At 32.1% G+C, this 22,230-nt stretch overlaps 2 protein-coding genes and 1 long non-coding RNA gene across 3 annotated transcripts in view; all 3 read right to left on the bottom strand.

The window, feature by feature from the left end:
- Positions 1–6,307: 6,307 nt before the first annotated feature.
- LOC111638300 (protein ALP1-like) lies at positions 6,308–15,340 on the bottom strand. The gene is made up of 4 exons (XM_023383987.1): positions 15,303–15,340; positions 12,899–13,000; positions 12,132–12,712; positions 6,308–6,417 (listed from the first exon to the last, which is right to left on the bottom strand). The coding sequence occupies exons 1-4, from the start codon at positions 15,338–15,340 to the stop codon at positions 6,308–6,310; spliced, it is 831 nt and encodes a 276-aa protein (XP_023239755.1).
- Positions 15,341–16,308: 968 nt separating this feature from the next.
- LOC111638289 (zinc finger protein 726-like) overlaps positions 16,309–22,230 on the bottom strand; it is a 14,312-nt gene continuing 8,390 nt past the window's right edge. The window contains exons 3-4 of the mRNA XM_023383978.1: positions 19,060–19,123; positions 16,309–17,621 (exon numbers count right to left, since the gene is read on the bottom strand). Of these exons, the coding sequence (XP_023239746.1) occupies positions 16,471–17,621; positions 19,060–19,072 (1,164 nt within the window). The 5' untranslated portion in view covers positions 19,073–19,123 and the 3' untranslated portion in view covers positions 16,309–16,470. The remainder of the gene's footprint in view (positions 17,622–19,059; positions 19,124–22,230) is intronic.
- On the bottom strand, positions 19,343–19,992 carry LOC111638291. Its single transcript, XR_002758836.1, has 3 exons — positions 19,917–19,992; positions 19,802–19,808; positions 19,343–19,727 (listed from the first exon to the last, which is right to left on the bottom strand). It is a non-coding gene; the product is annotated as an uncharacterized LOC111638291 (long non-coding RNA).

Here is a 22,230-nt window from a genome sequence, read left to right as displayed (position 1 = left end):
AATTTTCTGTGTGAAATACGTACTTTTTTTACTAACATACGAAAATGTATTATACAGGACAATAGGTTTAAATGTTTAGATTTTTCAGATTGCTTCTGCGGCTGTTATTTCGTTGGTAATAATTGCCTGCAATTTGAAAAAACTGTTGATGTATTTTCCATTGTTCTTCTGTATGTCTGTACTTGCTTAATCTCGAGAACCGAAAAAAATAGATAGAAGTCGTCACAAGATAGACTTTGGGCTGGAGGCCCAGGTTAACCTATGGACAGTTTCAGATTGCAACGAAAGTCACGTTATTTCAATTAACAGTTTCCTCTGAAAATAGATAGATATATGACGGCACGACTATATTGCTCGCAAGAAAGTACAGGGGTAATCCCCTACTAATTTGAAATGGAAAATAGAATGTTTAAAATTAAATAAATTAAAAATATGATTAAAAATGCAGCACAGCGTAGTGATGATTTTTGCAGTGAAAAGTTTTGTTTTACACGTAAAAAGCCACGTGAAAAATACAAGGGTAGGCTGAAAAGTAATGCACACATGCTTGTAGAACAGGAACAAAAACAAATATCAAGATCGGGCAAAAAGTAAATTAAAGTACAATCCTTAAGCTGAATTTCTAGACAATTTTATTTATTTATTAACATTAATAATATAAATGTCATTTTTTAAATAAAATCTCTTAACAGCCAAGAAACTTACGCAACTCGTTGTTAGGTTTTTTTCTTATATAATACATATTTTTTATTTAATACAGAATACACCTAAATTCAAAGCATAATATTATATTAGTTACATTGAGCAATGTTTTCAAACTAAGTTAATATTAAAATTTCACTGCAAAATATTTCGAAATTTGAATTACTTATTATTACCTGTTCATTGTCATCTGGAAAATGAACAACTTCTTTATAATCTTCAATCTTTAATTTTTTCAAATCTCTTTTACTGCTTCTTTCTTAATATCTGTAGTGGAATTTACAAAGTTTTTGTGTTAAAGGATTCTAAAAAACACTAGAAATATAAAATAAAACCAATAATTTTATAATTAATAATTATTTAATTATTAATTATAAAATTATTTTGACTACTTTGAATTGTGCCATTTCCAGTGGCGTGCCGTGGCATTTGATGATAGGGAAACCGTGTTTCTATAAGAAGCCGACTTCCAGGGGCTTAGTTTATTCTTTCTTTAAACGTATTTTTAATAGATTATTTATCTGATGTACTTAATAAATAAACAAGTTCAATATAATTACCTCTGTTATTAGATCCAATATATTCCATATGCCCTCTAAATGCCAATTCTTGCTTTGATAAAAACATATAACATCTATTTATTTAGATATAATATATCTATTAACCGTAACTATCTCGTTATAATTTTCAATATTTATTTTATATTATTTACTAATGTTAAATTCTATTCCGCTTCGATTTCCAAATTGCTTCAAATACGAAAGAATCGACGATTTTTCGTGTCTTTTGCCAGCTAAATTGTCAAAGCCATTCTTATTCCACACACTAATTTCATTTGAAAATAGTAGGCAAGCCAACAAAACAATTTTTGCATTTTTATGCATTTACAGAGCCATTTTATCGTGAAAATGTCGAACAAATTTTTTTATTGAAGCGTTTATATTTAACTTAGGCATTGGCCTTTCTCTTTTAATAATGTTTTCTTTTTCATTATATGATCTCGAGCCAAAACTTTTTTAAAATAAATTTTCAATATCGCAATTACATTCCGAATCGCTAGCCACGATATAAGGGCTAAAATTAAAAATAAAATTATAAAAACTTACTTGGTGAAATAAAATGTGTGGTGGATATACATACCTGGTACAAAACATTCTTCAATTGTATGAATATACTTTTAAAGAAAATCATTATTAAATATAGCTTTGTAATGAAACGTACATAAAAATAACATAAAATATTCTTTACTCTTTAAATCTTAATCACTTAGTCAAATAGCTCCCTACGAGTGGAATCAGAGACGGTCCTGCTAAATGTGCGGTGCGTACATGCACGTGGGCTGCCAAATCGCGAAGGTACCGATACCGATCAATTTTAAATGCTCTTTTGTCACCAAACCAGACAAGAACCATAGCAAAATTGGTTGACATTAAACATGAAAATAATAAACATAACGATTTAGAAAAAAATAATATAGTTTATTCATTAGATTGCAGTTGTTCATATTAAAAAAATACATAGGGGAAACTGGAAGAAAATTAAAGACAAGGATTAAAGAACATATATATGCCATTAAAAATAATTTGATATCATCATCAGTGGCACAACATTGCAACACTGAAGGTTGTGAAATTTTAAAAGATAGCATCAAAGTGTATTATAACAGAAAACAATCAACTAAAAAGAAGACTACAGGAACACCTAGAAATTCTGAAAATACAGGAAGACATCAGAATTAATAACAACGTGGAACTATATGAAAGGTGGATTGACATCGTTTTTATTTGACCTCGAAACAGATGCTGAACAGATGTAGGGAGTATAGTCATCACTTTGTATAATGCAGTGTGACAGTGCAGTTGACTTCACAAAGGCTTATAGATCAGATGTATTTTGTTTTTGTTAAAATCTGGAGACCAATTGGTTTTAATAAGAGTAAGTTCATTGGTAGCTTCCTTCCCCCTTTTTTCGTGTTTTTTATTATTTAATATGTGATTATTAAAGACCAAACCTTTTTTTTTAAATAAAAGTTCGGTCCTTCTTTCAGTCGGCCTTGGTGTGATAAGCCCTGCAAATTGTTATACCCTATTTATTAGATTGTCTAATTCTGTCTAATTTATAGTCGTGGGCAAAAAGCGTTGTTTATTATTATAAAATCACATGTTATATAGTTAATAGTATGGTTCTTAAAACGCATCTATGAATGTTTATAGTAAAAAACTAAAAATGAAATACAGTATATTATCATATTCTTAACATTCTGGTTTACATTATATTACGTAGCCTGATAGTTCAATGTTAACTATCTTATAATAAATAATTAAATTTCAAAAAAAGATTAAAAAGCTGGGAAATTTATAGAATAAATATAAGTAAAACTTATAAATAAATTTAAATTTCATTATATTATGTGCGAAAAAACACTGAAATGATTTCTATAGTAATGTGGCAAAAGAAAAGAGAGTTACATCTAATTAAATTAATCATACAAATCAAAATAGGTCATACAAATCGATAAAATGTAAAAAAATTCAGTCGATAGCAGAAATTAAGTTTTTAGCATTACTTTTTGAAAGGGCATTGCAAATTGTCCTTTTAATGGTCTATTTACACACTGGTGGGAACGAAATGGTAGCAAGAATAATGCCTCGTGAACATTTCCCGAAGTTAATGAAATATTTACATTTATCAAACAGATAAAAAAAAAAATATTAAAAAACCGCACCTATCAGAACCAGCCCTGTTTCAAGCATGTGATGATCTGCTAATAGATTTCTATTTTTCTGTCTCCAAGGCAGACGTTGTTTGTTTGTTTTTATTAAGTTATGGCAACACAACACTTGGGCGATCTGCCTAGAGGGATGCCTTCCGGAACGTCGTTTTAAGGGTAACTGACCCCTGTTCGTTACAGACGTAGAGAAATTCGGTAAAATCCATGTGTTCAGCCCGTCCTGCACTATGTGAGTTTACTACTCACTTTGAGTGGAGCATGTGAGATCGTTATACGAAAGTGAAAATGGCTAACGGGTATGCTATTCCGATCGCCATCGATCATTAGAAAGAGCCGAAAGACGTGAAACACGTCATTTAAGAAGGCAACGAATTTTTCGACCATTAAATCCGAAATATTTTTATTATTGTTAATAAAAATATAAATTATTAAGAGCATAGCCACTATATTAAGATTATTTCTTAATTAATCAGTAGTGTGATATAAGCAGCGGGTCACGGGTTAATCCCACAATGACCACTTACTCTGCACGGGCTGGTAAAACCCGATCTCGGAGTCTGTTGGATGGCTAGGAGGGCAAATTCGAGTGGGGAGTGCGTTGGTAAGTTGGCAGGCGTCCTTAATTGACAGGAGACAGGTCAACAGAATAACAAGCATTTATTAATTAACAAAACTAAGTTACAAGAATACTAAAGCTAAATGCGATTATATTAAAGTATTTACAGAAATTGGCGATTACGTTCTTAGCTAGGTCGCTGCCCTAGTTTCTAGTTCAGAGAGAAAGTGCTTTTATAAATCTAACCCCTAAATAGAGTAGAGCGTCGTTTATCCGAATCAATTGAGGACTGGGGTTGTTCGGATAACTTATTTTTCGGATAACCAATTATGTACGAAAAAATATATTAATTTATCTCGTGTTGAAATTTTTCTCAGTTGCATGTCGCTTCGCGTTGAATTTTCGTCGATCTTAAGCCTAACGAAGACTATTCTATCGTTAAAAATTATTTTTTTATTTTGTACAAGCAAAATAAATATATTGAAAAATATAAAGACAATAAAAACTTATACTTCAGAAGTTAAGTTAGTATCAAAAACGTAAAATATTTGAGTAGCCCAAGACATAGCCAAAGATTACAGCGCCACAGCACTGGCGAAAATTTAAATTTGTCGACTGGAATTCCTTCGAATAACCGACGTTTCGGATAGCCGACCTTCGGATAAACGACGCTCTACTGTACCTCTAGGTGGAAGGGAGAGTTGGCGAACGTCGTCTGTATGTGGTGTCTTCTATGTCTTCTCCGACGGGATTACAGTCCTTGGCATGGAGATCGACGAACACAAGTACCAAGAATACCTTCCGTGTGCAGACGCCCTGAGCTTCCCGGTGATCTCCCCTTTTATACCTTTTTGTGCGAGAGCTGACACGTCATCGACTCTTGTTGACGATGACGGTGCATTCTTCACACTTAACTGTAAACTTCCTCAGTTCGTTGTTACAAACTCGGTGAAATTCGATATAGTTTAAATTCCTCGGGTTTTTCCGAAGTTAATTAACCGAAAATTTAGATGTTTAAGCGGCCCGTACAAATCCGAAAAAATCCCCGCCTCACAGTAGTATTAAGTTCATTGAATAATTTAAGATATAGATCAAAAATGTAACCTGAAGAAAGAATTAAATTAAAATACTTATATATAAAATATTTTCCATTCCACAACGGATTTTTTAATTTCAACACAAGCATTCAATTTTTGAACTAATTCTTTCCACATATCGAAATGTTTATTTTTTTTAGTAAATTCGTTGTCAAATTTTCCACTGTTCATTTTCTTATTATTTTCTATTGTGTGACTAATATGTCTTTCTCTTCTTCGTTTATTTTTTTAGATAAAACGTTGGAGGCTTCTATTTTGTTCCTGCGTCCTATATCGCTATAACACAAAAGTTAACTGTAATACGTGCAAACTAATTAAGAAGTGATGGAATGAATGTTAGCGTTGTGAAGCCGCCTTACGTCTGTCTCCTCTGCACCCATTTAATGTTCACTGATCGTACCTTTAAAGCAGTTTGTTTGTCTTGTGTAATTTTAAGTATTATAATTTTTTTATATTAATACCAACTGAAGAGGGATTATTCCGATAGTCCGAAATGCGTGCCCGATAGTCCGAAATTGCTCATCTAATCGAGTTTTAATATACAGTACATCACTTTTGTTTTATTAAATGTACTACATTGATACCCGAGTGTTTGTGCTTATTATCACTGGTGTGATAAGTCCTTATTGTCTACCCAACATTAGTAGATATTTAATTAATTAAATTAAACCAAAGGCTAAAAGCAATTCTTAATAATAATTGAGCTGTAAGAATCAGGGTTTAAGCGTCGAAACTTAAACCGGTTTTATTTTCCGACGACGGAAAGGTGAGTCCCGCTCACAGGGTCAGTGGATGGCAATTTAGGAGGGCAAAAATCGAGTGGGAGGTCGCGGATAAATCGATAAGGTGTCGACGATGCACGAGTAATCACTCTCACTTAAATTATCAAATAGTTTAATAAGAATCTTAAATAATGGTTACATATTATAGCTGAAAAGAGAAATACAAAACAGGCCGTTAGAAGGGTGATATCGGCATTCGGGACATATAAGTGATCTAATCCCTTTTTATCTTCCGAATTAATCTAACTACTCTTGGTCAGTTGAATGAGAGAAAGATTTTCCCCAAATAAGAATAGATTTACCTCGCTAGTCGTCGTCGTCTGTGTTTCGTGGAGTAGACGGAGTTGATGGTGTTGAGCAGCCGTTGTCTGTTTTCCGGACGTCCCACCGACAATTGGGTGCGAGCCCTTTTTATATTATTTTTGAGGGGTGAGAACTGTCAAATAGTTGAGGATTTATAAGAACAGCTGTTAGCTGAGCCGGAACTGGATCCAGCTGGTACGGAACGTCGCCGATGTATCCTTTGATCGGATTGTTGACATTGGTGTACTGAAGGAGAAATTTTGATATAAATTCCTACAATTTGACAGTTCTCTCCCATTAATTATTGTATAGTTTGACAATATCTTCTCAGATTTGACAACAATCTCTAAATTGTTTATATTAAATATCGTTTTAGTCGACGAGCGAGGCAATTATTTTCATGTTGTTTTGGTTATCGTGCAGGTGTCCGCAGACACGTGCTACGTACAGCTAAAGGAGAAATGAGAAACCCCGCTTATTAGTTTCTGTTAAACGTCCGTTCTTGCCTTGTTGATTTTATCGTTGATCGAATTTATAGGTATAGACTGTGACATTTAACCCGAGAAGAGACTATCCCTTTTTTCTGTAGAATTACTAGTTAGAAGGAGAACGATACTGATTTAAACAATACAAAAAAAGGGGCAGAATATGGCAGAGCTGTTCACAGGCCAAATCGACTAACTCCATTTTTTAAATCCTTAATACCATCATGCTTAACGGTATACCAAGTATGACGTATTTCTGCTCTCCTTTCCAGCTCGCTCGATGGATGTAACTCGAGACTATCAATTATGTGAGTTATATTAAAACGAGTGAGTTCAATGATGTCAGTTCGAGTACAACATGAAAGACGTTGTATTTGAATGACCCTAATTACTGCTTCGAATGTAGCTTTGCATGCTTTAAATTTCCGTTCTTTCAACTCGGACAGTTACATAAATCATAAGCTTTGCTTTATAAGTGATATGCAAGAATGTGGTATTTCCATATCACTTATAGACATTCACGCGAAAAAATTCAATTCGAACTTAACATTATGCGATGATCCAAAGCTCATAATTTAATTTTAACAAAAGTTTGTTACATTTGTTCGATAGTTTCCCCAATTTTTGAAACATACGAAATGAAATGAGAGCTTCATTTTCTGTTTTCAAAATCAAAATTTATTAATTAAAACCGAAATGAAATTAATTGAAAATAAAAGCAATGTTTTTAAAAGCTGTTTAAAATTGTTCTGAAATTTTCAAATCGTAAATCAAATTTACTTTTAAATTTACATTATTTGTGTGCAGCGGTGAAAGAACGTTTTACTTTTAACGATTGAAATTTTATTTATATGTTGGATCCTTTTTAAAGTTATAATTTTTTTGAATGATTTTCTAGCTTTCATTTATGTTTTACTGTTTTTATGGTTTCCGTTACCTTGTCAAACATTATATCATGATTTCGGTTTGTTCTGTTACCGTTAAATTACTTCCCAGTGTTTATAGAGCTATGCAAGTATAATCTCGAATGTCCTTTTTATCGGGTATAGTATAGTTCTGTATAAGGTTTCTCAAACGGAATACCAGTCGTTTTTTATCCCGGGAAATCCCGCAATTTCCCTAAAAATTCATTGTTTTTTAAATTTTTTTGTTGATGTTATTGTATGCAGTTTCCAGCAAACTTCAATAATTTTTTTTTTATTTGTGAAAATTTCTACGTAATTCAAAGATAATTTTTAATACAGTATATATCTTACGCAGCATTACTAATATGATTTTGGAGGATGCACAACGTATGAAATGACTTCAAAAAACGAAAAATAATTATATCATTTAATTTCATTATATTTTGTATATCTTAAAAAGAATTAATTTTGTCCCGGGATTTCCGGAAGTCTGTTTTCCGGGGATCCCGGGAAACAGTTCACTTTTATCCCGGAATCCCGAGACAAGCAAAACACCGGAAAATGAGAAATTCTAGTTCTGTAGCACGTGTCAAATGGAGTTCTTGTACGCCAAGAAACGCGGCGAAATATGTTTTCTTCTGAAAAAGAGGATTAATGCCGATATATGCAATTAAAAATCTTTTGAAGAAGTGGGAGGATGTTAGAACAACGGTCTTAGAATAGCATCCAAACGAAGTTGAGGTTAATAGGCTTGGGGATATCAACAATTATAACGCTATTAATTACTTCTGAAAAATCCTGAAGAAAAAAAAGCAATCCACATTAGACAGATTCACAAACGGAAAAAACATAACTAATAAAAATGCTAGACTGTGTACAAACAATTTAGATAACGAACAAAGTCTTGGAATGGATTATGTTCGGTAATCGATCACCCACTGAACTGTAATTTTGTTTTCTTTCTCATCATTTCTTACATTCTTTACATTTGTTACTTCGTGTACGGTTTTCGACGTTTAATATTATGGCTGATTATTGAACATTCCACACATTTATTTTTCCGTATTTTATTTATACAGTACATATGTGTATAAAAAGTGGAAAGCACGGGAGTCAACACGGTTCGCGGGTGTTACCCCCGACAGTGTACTCCGGTTTAGGCATTGGTGATGGCCACTCTACATAAAATTCATCTTTGTTTTATCAAAATAAGATTAAATAGAATCGCTATTTTGGGAAAAAGGGTAAAGCTTAGTTCACACTGGGCGCGATTCTCTAGCGAAAGCGAAAAACAGAGCGAATAACACGTTAGACATGACATCGTTTCTGGAGAATTTTACCAATTCGCGAATCGCTTCGAAGTTCGGAACTGTCGAGCTTTTTCGCTAGCGAAAAAGTTTCGCCACCAATCAGATTCCCTCTAGTTGTCACGTGGGTCTTGTTGTTTTCAACATGGCGACACAATCTTTTTCTCGGTGTAAATATAGAACAACTTTTAGAAGAAATGGAAGATGCTTCATTTTTATACACAAAAATGGATCGGAGATACAAAGACGTCGATTTGAAGGAAAATCGGTGGGAGTTGAATGCGGAGCGTCTTAATTTGACAGGTGAGTAGTGTGTACTGTACTTGTAGTTAATCCTACCATAAACTGTTCGGTATAAAATGAACAATCAAATTTGAAGCACGTGCATTTGTATATTATTTCTTATTAATAACCTAAAAAATTTATTTACATAAGATTATTTGGGTTTTACACACATAAAATTTGCTAAGTTATTTAACTTAGCAAATTTTCTTAGCAAATGACTCAATTCATATTTAATGATATGAGAAAAATATCATAACTTGAATATTAACCAAAGAGTTTAAGCAATATTTTGATAGCCATAGATTTAAATACCAAAACATTCTAAAAATATTTAACACGTGATAGTTACTAATAACAAATATGATTGTGGAACATTGAGGGATGGTTTTTTTGTAATTATTAAATGTAAATTGAATTAATCAGCTGCAGTCCCCAAAAATACATTTATAAAAACCTTTTAAGTAGAATTTAAGAGAAATTTAACAAGTTTACAAACCTAACATACATAAATCATTAAAAATAAAAAAATACCCATACAAAGTACAGAATGGCAAAACACCGCTGTATATTGAATGGATGTCTTGTAAGAGTTTAATTGTATTTTATTAAGAAACAATGCTGTTAATTTTAATTGATCATTATTTATAAATATTTTAACATGGAATTTTGTTTTTCTGTTATTATTTTGAAGTTGAAGAAGTAAAGAAAAAATGGAAGAATCTTGTAGATACGTACAGGAAAGAAAAAAAAAAAATTATAGATGAAAGAACTAGAAGTGGTGCTGGTGTGGACGACCTCCACAATTGTAAGTGGAAATGGTTTCCTTAACTGCACCTTCTAATGAATATATTCAATAAACAGGATGAACAATTTTCACAGTATGTAACAGAAATATATTATTAAATATTATAATGAAAAGTACAAGACAATAAAAAGTCATAGTTTAAAACAAATTTTTTTAAAGTTGAAAAATAATCTAGATAAAACTTTACTTATATATTTTTTCTTTATTTTATTAGAACTTGTGGCAATCTTTCATTAAATGATGGCATACAAAATAAAGATTTGGAAGAGATGTGTCCTGTCCAGATGTCTTATCCAGGAAGTCCAAATTTTCAAAGTCTTTCAATGTAATATATTGTTGAGTTCTATCCAAAAGTTAATACAGTAGACCCCCCTATAACGCTTAGATACGTTCCACGCTAACCGAAAATTACGTTGTAGGAATGATTAAATACATGAGCCAATTGCAGCCCGATAGGTGGGAACTTTACGGACTAAGGCTGTTTGAAAGGTTTTCTTCTATAAAATTAACCGATTCTAGACTAATTCCACTCAACATTTCCAAAACACGTATAATTTTTTGGGAATAATCCGTATAAACTATGCTATAAACAAAAAATTATAGGATTACTTACCGAGTGTGTACCGTTCGACTACGCCGTTGCTTAAAGCTGGTTTTCATCGCGGAACAGCACATTAAACGGCGGCCGCGATTTCTAATAACGAATTTTTCGCATAAAAATAACTTGACCTTTGGAGACATCATTAATATAAATAATTTTTATGGCCGTTGAATAAGAAGTGTTTCTTTCACAAGAAATGTATAAAATTAGTGCTGTATTAGACTTACGGTACCTAATTTACATACTGTACAGACGATAATAAACTCAACTTACTAGCCTAAAATCTCCGTAGCGTGTTGCCAGGCGGCAGAAAGCATATATATAATTATAATAAAGTTACAATAAATTAAGTTAATATATAATTATATATACAGTACCTAATTTATATATAATTAATGTATAATTATATGTACAGTACCTAATTTATATATAATACTAAACAGACGATAGCAAACTCAATTTAGCCGCTCCGTAGCGTGGCGCAGGGTCGGAGGAAAGTAGTTCGGCTGCTCATCCACTATTGGTCCAGACTCTATCAATCTTGTCGCGAAACGACGTTATAGGAGGTATTTTATACGAAAGTTTCTACAATTTTTTCGCTACGTTATAGGAATTGTCGTTATAGGAACGTACGTTATAGGGGGGTCGACTGTATATGGTTTATATATTGTTAGTAAATTAATCATTCCTTATCTCAAGTTATTTAATAATAATGTTAAGTGCTCTTACATACATCAAATATTTTTCCTTTAGTTTATACCTGTATTCTTAAGTCTACATTCATGTTTTAATTTTATTATTTGTAGTTTAATTTTTTCATCTATATAGCCTAAATATATATTTCAGTTTCATTTATATATTTATAATTTTTAGGGATATTTCAAAAGATGTACCATGCACATCATCATCATCATCATTTACAGAATTCTCAACATTACCAATGCGTCGAAAAAAAGTAAGGAACAAGATGATGTGCACAATTTAATCCAACTGACGGAGACAATGGTAAACCGTCAACAAAAAGAAGATGAACTATACCATTCTTGTTTCAGTTTTACAGATTAAGAAATCTGAGTCCACAAAAGCGAACAGCGGCTCGTTTTAAGATAGAGGAAGTTATGTATAACATTACAAAAGAACGTTCATAAATGTTCTTTTATAATATTATACATAATTTGTTGTATACATAATCATGTTGTACATAATAAAATTTTGCAAATGAAACATTCTATCATTTAAAAATTATTTTATTTTTGATTTTTACATTTTATTATACATTTGTTATTCGATACGATTTACATAATTTAATTGCCATGGTAAAATATTATTTTCTTGAAAATAAGTAGCAAATTGCTCTCTAATGTCTCTTGCACATTGCGAATACAAGTCGACCCCCTATAATACTGTTGATTATTTCGTTTTATATGAATTCCCTGTTGTACGAGTCACTTAGATTTTACAAATACGTGAGCCGTTCATAACCCGGCACACGTATTTGTAAAATCTAAGTGACTCGTACAACAGGGAATTCATATAAAACGAAATAATCAACAGTGTTATAGGGGGGTCGACTGTAATTATGCTGTTGACATGGTCTTTGAGGAAGAGATGATGATTCACTTCCTATCTCCTTTCTCCACTGTCCTTCTATAATAGTTCCATCAGCAGCCTCTTTATCAATAAAATGGGAGGGACAATAAAATTTCATGTCTGAATTAATTTTGCTTTCTTTTGTCATCACAAAATTATGCAGACACACACAAGCTTTTATGATACTATCTACAGTTTCTGGAGAAGCTTGAATGCATCTGCATAGAATCCTCCAACGTGCAGAAAGAATACCAAATGTATTTTCTATGACACGTCTAGCTCGGCTAAGTCTGTAGTTAAATATTCTTTTTTTCGTTGTTAATTGTCTGCCAGGATATGGTCGAAGTAAATAAGTTTTTAATGGAAATGCCTCGTCATCAACCATAAAATATGGTAGGTTACAAGGCATTCCACTTACTGGTGATGATTGTGGCCAATCCAATTTTTCTGTTTCCAGTGATCTGCCAAGACTTGAATGGGAAAATATACCTCCATCACTTCTTCCACCAAATCCTCCTATATCAACATATATAAATCTATATTTTTCATCACAGTTAGGAGAACTTTACTAAAGTTGCCTTTACTTATAATATAAAGAGCGTGTATTTGGAGGGCAAACCATTTGTACATGTTTCCCATCTATAGCACCAACACAATGAGGAAAATTCATTCGTTCTTAAAATTCCATAGCAAGATTGGCAAATTCCTCTCTGCTTGAAAACTTCACATATTCTTTTGCCAACACATGCCAAATAGCTTCGCAAGTTTTTTTAATGATAGTGCACACAGTTGATCTACCCATTCGAAATGCAAAGGCTTGAGAAATTTGATAATCTCCATTAGCTAAATACCTAAAATTATCGAACAAATCATTTATCATTTGCATTTATAATCTATTATTATATTTCCTTATTTAAAAAAAATATATATAGGCCTATACATTTTATAGGATATAAAACGAGATCTCGGAATTAAAGGTCTTATTTAATTTAAAATATAACTATAAACATATAAGTTTTAAATATCAATTTTATATTTAAATCCACTTTTGAACTATTTTTTACGGATTTCCTTATTTAATTTCTTATATCTAATCGTAAAAATTATTCTCTGAATCAATGGATAAAAATATTTTAAACTTATGTTGGTGGCAAAAAATAAATTTTAAACAAACTAGAACTATATCAGAGACAAGTATGCTTGCTTGCTTATCGATATAAAATCACAAATTTGTTTTATTTCAATCGAATAATAGTAAATATCGTTTAATAAACTCAAAATTCCATACCTTAATGTGACTTTTAAACGTTCTCTCGGAGATATGGCCTTACGAAAATTCGTGTCTTTTTTACGTATCAATGGCTCTACTCTACAGAGCAATTCGTCGAATAATTCTTTGGATATTCTAAAAAACCTAAGACGTGTTATAATAAATGTTTTGTTAATAATATATTTTCTTACTAAAGAGAATAAAAATTAGTATAAACAGTCCTACCTAAAAAAATTCTCTTTGTCATTCAGTCTCATCTCTCGCACCAAATTAGCATGGTAACAATGTTGTTAAAATCTCGGTCTATTAAAATATCTTTCACACAACATCGCTTTCTTTTTTTAGTATCTTTTTCTCTCAATAAATAAACAAACGTGGTTAACAACAAGATATCGGAAGCAGCCATTTTGTTTTTCGAGATGACGTTTCACTTGCTTGCAAATGATTGGCTGCTTAAAATTCGCAATCCGCTTTTCGCTTTTGGTTGTAGGGTCAATTTCGATAAGCGAATGAAAATCGCTTTTCGCATTCGCTTTCGCTATTCGCCCAGTGTGAACTACGCTTAAGAATAAAATTGGTCAGGTAAATTCTACATCTAAAAGAGTAAAAGCAACCGAGGCCCCCAGAGAGCAGTGAACTCCGACTTAAGCAACATAAAGAAAAAATGGCTTTGTCAAGCACTGAAAAACAGCATCACAACGTCAAGCTCGACTTGAACCTCCTCTCAATTCTTCAATATCTATTTACTCATTAAAAATATTCCGCCATCCTTGAAGGGTGAATTTTCAGAATATTATAAATATATAAATGAAGACACAGACTAAAGATACATAGAGATTGAAAACTTCCTACGACATTTATGTTATCCATTTTAAAGTCAATGATATATTTAAACCAAGCAAAATGCACAACTGTGCCAAAATCGGTTACAAGGAACTGCCATCGAATTCTTATGGGGTCATGTCTACCTGACGTCACGATTGTTTGCCTTAAATGTATTCCTTTGGATTGATATTATTCCTAATTACAGATATTTGTAACTGGATTATAAAACATAAGTAAATAACGATTGGGCATTTGAACAGACCTTTGATGAGTTTGGAATTCGACTGTTGTGGTAAATTTCTTTTTACAAACATCACAACACTAGAAATAAATCTAAATATTAAAAATAGTCTCATCCTTCTCTAAAATCTCCCCACACGTAAAAGTCTGATCAACATATGTTACATTGATAAACTAATTGGAGTGTATTCTAAACAAGTAAGTTTAAAATGCAGTTTCAGTTTAGTTTCTGTTTTAAATTGATTTTACAACGGATTCTAAAATACGAATGACTCTGATGAACGAGTTGATGGGTTAATAGAAACTTTTAATAAAAACACCTTTGTTACACACTTATTTCACAAACTTAATGAAAATTGCCTTCATTGTCTAACTTGTAAGTCTATTACACTTCTGACACAAAACGGTTTTATGTTAAAATGAACTTTCTGCTGATTAAATTGCGTTTACTTTGAAATTCTTTATTACACATACAGTATTTCATTTTTCAATGTGAATTTTCCAACGTTCTAGTGTTTTATTAATCTAAAATAGCTTGTTACAAATATTGCATGCATACTTCCTTTTTTTACAAGTTTCGCCTTTTTTTATGTTTAATAGTACAATTTCTGGTTAAAACAGTTGTATTGTTATAACTTTTTTTTTACATATGTCACAAACATATATCTTTGTATCGCTATGAATAATTTTATGCTGTCCAAAAAACCTATTTTCTTAAAATATTTGTTACACATATGACAAGAATATAAGTATTAATAGCTGTGTATAAAAATATGCCATTTTAAACTAGAACTGCATTAAAAACTTTAATTACATACCTGACAAGTATGGTAAAATCAATTATTAAATATTTCATAACGCCAAACAGTGTTTTGTTTTAAAATATTTGTTACATTACAGTTGACCCCCCTACAACACTGTTGATTATTTCGTTTTATATGAATTCCATGTTGTACGAGCCACTTAGCTTTTACAAATACGTGTACTGGGCTGTGAACGGCTCACGTATTTGTAAAATCTAAGTGACTCGTACAACATGGAATTCATATAAAACGGAATAATCAACAGTGTTATAAAGGGGTCGACTGTATATCACAAGTGTGAAGCGCGGATTTTGTCGGATTTGGACGGGCCGCTTAAACATCTAAATTTTCGGTTAATTAACCTCGGAAAAAACCCGAGGAATTTAAACCATATCGAATTTCACCGAGTTTGTAACAACTAGCTGAGGAAGTTTACATTTTAGTGTGAAGAATGCACCGTCATCGTCAACAAGAGTCAGCTCGCGCACAAAAAGATATAAAAGGGGAGATCACGGGAAGCTCAGGGCGTCCGCACACGGAAGGTATTCTTAGTACTTGTGTTCGTCGATCTCCATGTCAAGGACTGTAACCCCGTCGGAAAAGACATAGAAGACACCACACCCTTCTATACAGACGATGTTCGCCAACTCTCCCTTTAGTATTTAGGTATGTAGGGGTAGATTTTATAAAAGCGCTCTCTCTCTGTACTAGAAACTAGGGCAGCGACATAGCTATGAACGTAATCGCCAATTTGTGTACATACTTTAATCGCATTTAGCTTTAGTATTTTTGTAACTTAGTTGTGTTAATTAATAAATGCTTGTTATTCTGTTACCGGCAACTGCCAACTTACCGGCGCACTCCCCACTCGATTTGCCCTCCTTGCCATCCGACGACGCAGAAATCGGGCTTCACGAGCCCGTGCAGAGTAAGTGGTAATTGTGCGATTAAACCGTGACCCGCTGCTTATCTCACACAAGTATGGTTAAATTTATTATTATGAACGATTTTATAAGCTATCAAACATTTTTATTAAACCTTTTCTTACATACTTAAGAAAAATAGTTACGTTCATCAGTATGAGTTTCGTAATGGCGTTTTACTTGCACTTTCCATTTGAAACTTTTATTACAAATATCGCATTTAAAAGGACGTTCTTCACTATAAATATTTTGATGCGTTTTTAAATCCTGTTTTCTTTTAAAACTCTTATTACAAATATCGCATTTGAAAGGACATTGTTCACTATATTTTGATGGCTTTTTAGTAGCTCTTTCCATTTTAAATCCTTATTACAAATATCGCATTTTAAAGAACGTTCTTCACTATGAGTTAAGTGATGCATTTTTAGCTCCTGTTTCTGTTTAAAATACTTATTACAAATATCGCATTTGAAAGGACGTTCTTTAGTATGAATATTTTGATGCCTTTTTACATCTTGTTTTCGTTTGAAACTCTTATTACAAAAATCGCATTTAAAAGGACGTTCTTCATTATGAATAATTTGATGGCTTTTTAGTTGCCCTTTCAATTTGAAACCCTTACTACAAATATCGCATTTGAAAGGACGTTCTTCACTATCGGTTGAGTGATGCCTTTTTAGTTCCTGTTTTCGATTAATATCTTCATTACAAATAGTCCATTTAAAAGGACGTTCATCATTGTATGCTTTTTTATGGCTTTTTAGTTGCTTTTTCCTTTTAAAATTTTTATTACAAACATCGGATTTGATAGGTTGATCTTCGCCATGCCATGCTCTATGACGTAAAAAATCCCGTTTCCACTTAAATTCTTTTCCACATATTTTGCAGGCATGAACTTCGTATATTCTCTTGTGTTTCTCTAAACGGCTTTTACCGTAACGAACGCGCTTACCACAAATGTCGTTTTTACTCTGGAGATTAATATTTTTACCATTTCTTCGCGATGTCTTCGCTCGATTTCCAGATAGCTGCAAACGTAAATTCATGTGAGAGATTTCGTTTTCATTTCCAGTTTTGTGTTCTACCATGTGTCTTCGCAGAAGAAATTGCCACAAAAACTTCTTATTGCAGGTTGTGCAGCGAAATGGTTTTTTTCTGATATGACAGAACAGATGTGTTTCTAATATTCTCTTATTTGTAAATGTCTGTTTACACAATTCACACGTAAATTCTTGTTTAGAATCTGATGAAAACATAAACTTGAAGTATTTCCTTTTAATCTTATCATAAATTTTATTCCATTTTCTACTCGAAGAAAGGTAGCTTTTTGTTTTAATATTATATTTAAATCGTTTCTCTATTTTTGAATTCTGATGGATATTGTATTCGTTAATTTCCTCTTCCTCTTCAACTGAAAGTTTAAAAAATAACATAATAAATTACCTTTTATATTTCAATAAACATAACATAGTTTCAATGTAAAAATATTGGTGTTGAAGTTATATAATTGGTAAAGTAAACCTATGTTTTTCATTTAAAAGCAAGGCATCATTTGTTGTTTAGACTAAAAATAAAACATTTTACATTTTACAATCATAAACTGATTGAATCAGGTTTAGTTCTTTAGAGGACTTTTACATAAGTGTAAAAAATTAAACTGTTTCATTTGATCTGTTTTTATTTATTACATTTATGTAGTCTGTTCCAGTGGTAATCATAGAAACGTAAAATAAATCGTGCGCTTTTAAGAAGGAGAAGAAATGATTAGTGTAAAAAAAGTACCACAGCAAAAGTCTATGTATTTTAAGTAGAAAAGCAAGATTGGTGTATTCTTAGTTTTTTTTTTTTTTAATAATTTGAGCATATGTCCAGTAGATCTGTACAACGTTTATCAAGAATATTAGCAACGCGTTAGGAAACACGTTGCTAATATTTACTAGTCATTAAATAAGTTATATTGACCTCGTTTACTTCGATTCAATACATTTTCTTTATTATTTTAGCCGATCCATGAACAAAGTAGATAACATGAATGATTACATCACAATTCAAGAATTGTTATTTAGTAATTCTGATCATCCCAAAACATTTTTATTAACTACAAAAGTTATATTAAGATGTTGTATGAGGTTACGTGTAATTTTGAAATATCTAATTCGAGTTAAATGTTTAACACTTGAATCTTGAATGCAGTTCTTCAGCTGCCCTCTGAATAATCTATATATATATATACATAAATGGACGTGTGTGTTCCTATATTTCACTTTTTCGCCAAAAGTACACATCGCACGTGAATGGTGTTTGTATGTGGTGGTAGCCCCAAGTCTCCATTCGTTGCGTCTCGATAGCTATAAGGGTGCGGGAGATATGAGGCTGAAAGTGGTTGAAAGTGGCTTTCTATTTCGAATGTTTTGTTCGAATTTGTTCGAACAATATTTGAATTAAATTCGAACATAAAATTCGAATATTGGTTCGATTATAGAACGATCGTAAACGTTCCAGAAACGTTGAAAATAGTTCGTTTGACTGGACGTGAACAGGAGACGTTCAGAAATAGAATCGGGACCAGGAAGTGTTAATATAAAGCGGCATGCAAGATTTACAGGCGGTTTTTTGCGCTTTTGCGGGAAATCGAACATATTTTTATGCTCATGTAAAAATTCTCTGGAAACGTCTGGAAACGGGAGACCTAATTCTTGCATTTTGTGAAAACGGGTAAGATTTGCTATAATGTAATTATCTTAATCTTCACTATCGTTACTTTTTGCCCACAAATAAAAACCCAGCGAAGCGGGTCTTTGCAGCTAGTACTAATATAAAAAGTTCGAACTAAGTAACATGTTACTTACTTTGGATGTTCATTTCATTTTTGTTAAAATTTTCATTTGGAGTGAAGTATTCATTGTTGACAGGCTAAACAATAAGCAAAAAATACATGACAACCACTAATAATTAGTAAATAAATAATAAAACAATGGGACCGGTTATTCTAAATATTAAAATAATAAATTTTAAAAAAATTTTCTTTAAAGAAATCTTTTAAGAAATAAATGAAATTCACTTTTTTAAATCCGATTTCGATGGAATTAAAAATAGAGATGGACTAGAAACTTATTTAGTATTTCTCACTTTATTTTTCTTTTTTATCTATATATATTTCGCTTATCAGCCTCATCAGTGGACGTTACAATCTTACATTGCCAATACTTTTATACTCTATCAAGCTATTACAGCATGCATCAACACATGCGCCGGTATTTAAATTAATACAATTTACATATCCTTTGATACAGTAATGTTCTATAACACGTCTTTTTACAAGATTTTTTACTTTGTACAATATTTTAATATTTCGGTCAATAATACAGTTTGTTATACTGCAGATTGCCGCCTCATGCTGTTTCAGTCTCATTTCAAGTTTTCTTCCTGTTTCTCCAATACAATATTTTCGTTCTGTACATGTACACATCAGCCTGTATACGACTCCTGCTACTTCTAAAGGATTGTTTCTCATTTTCTTTGTTAATTAAACGGATATATTATTAACAGATATATTGTTATAACAGATAATTAAATTAAAAATTTGATTACCCTTTAACTGCAAAGAAAGAAGAATGGTTTAAAAAATTAATTATAAATTTAACAGACGTTGAAGTACAAGAAGATTATCTACGTTTATTATCATATGGAAGTAATATGAATTTACCTATATTTACAAAAACAACTGAAGTTGTGGCCGAAATAGAAAGTGTTATCCAACGAATCTCAGGAAAACAAGAAGATAAAAATCAGTTAAGAAAAAATTTAAGTAGAGATCTTCAAAAATATAAAGGAAAAGGTGCGTACAAAAATTATATATTAGATAAAAAGGCAATTAAAATAATAAAAAACAAATAGATTAATTATGTTTTTTAAAAATAAACAAATTTCTATTATAAAAGCAGATAAATCTCATGCACATATAATTATTAAAAATTCAGACTTACAACAAAAGAAAAAACAAATAGTAGCTACAGATGAACATGAAGTTTTACCCAGTGATCCAATGGAAGATATTAAAAAGAAATTAATTAAATTAATGAAAACATATAGAAAAGAGTTTACAAGTCAAGATTTTAAGAAGATAGTAAATTTTAATAATGTACGTATCCCACAACTTAATATTAGACTTAAAACCCACAAGGTGGGACAGATTTTTAGACCATTAGTAAAATTTAAATACTCAGTATTATATAATTTGGAACATTATATAAAAAAATTATTTGCAGTGTATACTTGATTCCAAATATACGATAAAAATGCAGATCAACTGATCTCAAGATTAATGCGTGGTCAAAGTAAGAAATCTTATAGATTCCTAAGTTTTGGTGTAAAATCTATGTATTCTTCAATAAACTGGAAATTTATCACAGAAAGTTTAAGTAAATATAATTTACCTTGCCACATTTTAGAATTTATACAGTTTACTTTTAAAAATAATTATTTTGAAATCTTTACATAACATTATCTCAAAGAGATGGAATAGCGATGGGATCAGTGGTCGGCCCAAAACTTGCAGACATTTGTATGGCATTATTAGATGAAAAAATCTTCCAGTTTCAAGGTATTGTTTTTTATACTAGATATGTGGATGACATATTCATTTTGTACGACTGAAATGACACCACAGCCGAAAATATCAAGATTTATGCAAATAGTTTAAATAATAACAACAAATTTACCTATGAAGAAGAAAGAAACTATGAAATTAATTATTTAGATGTCACAATTACAAGACAAAATGAAACATTGCTGTTTCGTAAGAACGAAAAAATATGTAATAATAGTAAGGTTATTAAAAAATTTTACACACCTGAACCATTTACGGTGTGATGATGCAAAACATCGGTAAACAAACGTTTTCGAAACCCTTCTGGGCTCTGCTTCAGGTTCCAATCAGTTTCTAAAAGGACGTTCGATATCCGTTAGAAGTAGAAATCCGTTCGATCATGTCGTTTAAAGCTTGAGTTCGAATTGTAGGTTCGAATGGATTCACACGATCCAAGTCGCGCATGCGCGATTAGTTCGCCCGTTAGAGTTTGATGGGTGAATTGGAGCGTGTTGTGAATTAACTCCTGCCAGGCCATTGATAACAGCATCTCCTCTTTAAAATTTATGCACGTGTTGGTGGTTGAGGATATAAATATATGCATAGCCTCTAGCCATTTGAGGTGTTCAATAAGAGACGAATCGTGGAGGAGAATGGCCTGGGAGAAGTTCGCTACTATATCTGGATCGATTACATACGTAGCGAGGGCCGTGGAAGTTCTTCCGTGCGGAATATCGGCTAGATGCTCTTGTATTCTGACTCCCAAAGATCGTTTAGTGGAGCCTATATAAATCAGGTTCCTATCGCATCTGTTGTCCTTCACGGGGATACTATAGATGCCAGGGCGTCTGATGGGGTTGGGAGGGTCCTTTCCATTACGTAAGAGGTTGAAAATGGTGGGACATCTCCTAAATGCGAGACGTAGCTGACGTTTGGTGGCAAGCTTAACGTATAGAAATTTTAAGTACGGATTGTATGTGATGGCGATACGTTCTATTTCTTCAAGAAGGCCGTCCTCGACTTGGTCCGATTCCTGTGCCTTTCTCGCATATATACGTTGCTGATGTTGTATTAGCCTATGTATATGTTTGTGATACCCGTGTTGGGCTGCGGCAACATTAATCTTGAGATCAGTTGATATGAATTTTTCATGGTATATTTAGAATCAGGTATACACTGCAAATAATTTTTTATATAATGTTCCAAATTTATCTTTAAATACCGGCGCATGTGTTGATGCATGCTGAGATAGCTTGATAGAGTATAAAACTACAGTGGTACCTCAGGATACGAAATTAATCCGTTCCGAAACTGAGATCGTATCATGAAAATGTCGTAAGGTGGATCATCTTTTCCCATACGATTACATGTAAAACCAAATAATTCGTTCCAACGCGAAAAACATACTCAAATTAAAGCCAAGTAATACATT

Source organism: Centruroides sculpturatus, unplaced genomic scaffold, assembly GCF_000671375.1.
Source record: "Centruroides sculpturatus isolate CEXI.00-Female unplaced genomic scaffold, Cexi_2.0 scaffold1136, whole genome shotgun sequence".
Classification (NCBI taxonomy): domain Eukaryota; kingdom Metazoa; phylum Arthropoda; class Arachnida; order Scorpiones; family Buthidae; genus Centruroides; species Centruroides sculpturatus.
Note: the sequence above shows the minus strand (reverse complement) of the source record. Positions and strands in the feature narration are given on the sequence as shown.

Coding starts and splice junctions, on each gene's coding strand:
- LOC111638300 (XM_023383987.1), bottom strand. CDS start 15,340: ATGAAATATTTAATAATTGATTTTACCATACTTGTCAG. Junction 13,001..15,302: donor GATTTTACCATACTTGTCAG/GTATGTAATTAA, acceptor CGATAATTTTAG/GTATTTAGCTAATGGAGATT. Junction 6,418..12,131: donor ATGTCAACAGCATAATTACA/GTCGACCCCCCT, acceptor TTTCTCCTTCAG/TACACCAATGTCAACAATCC.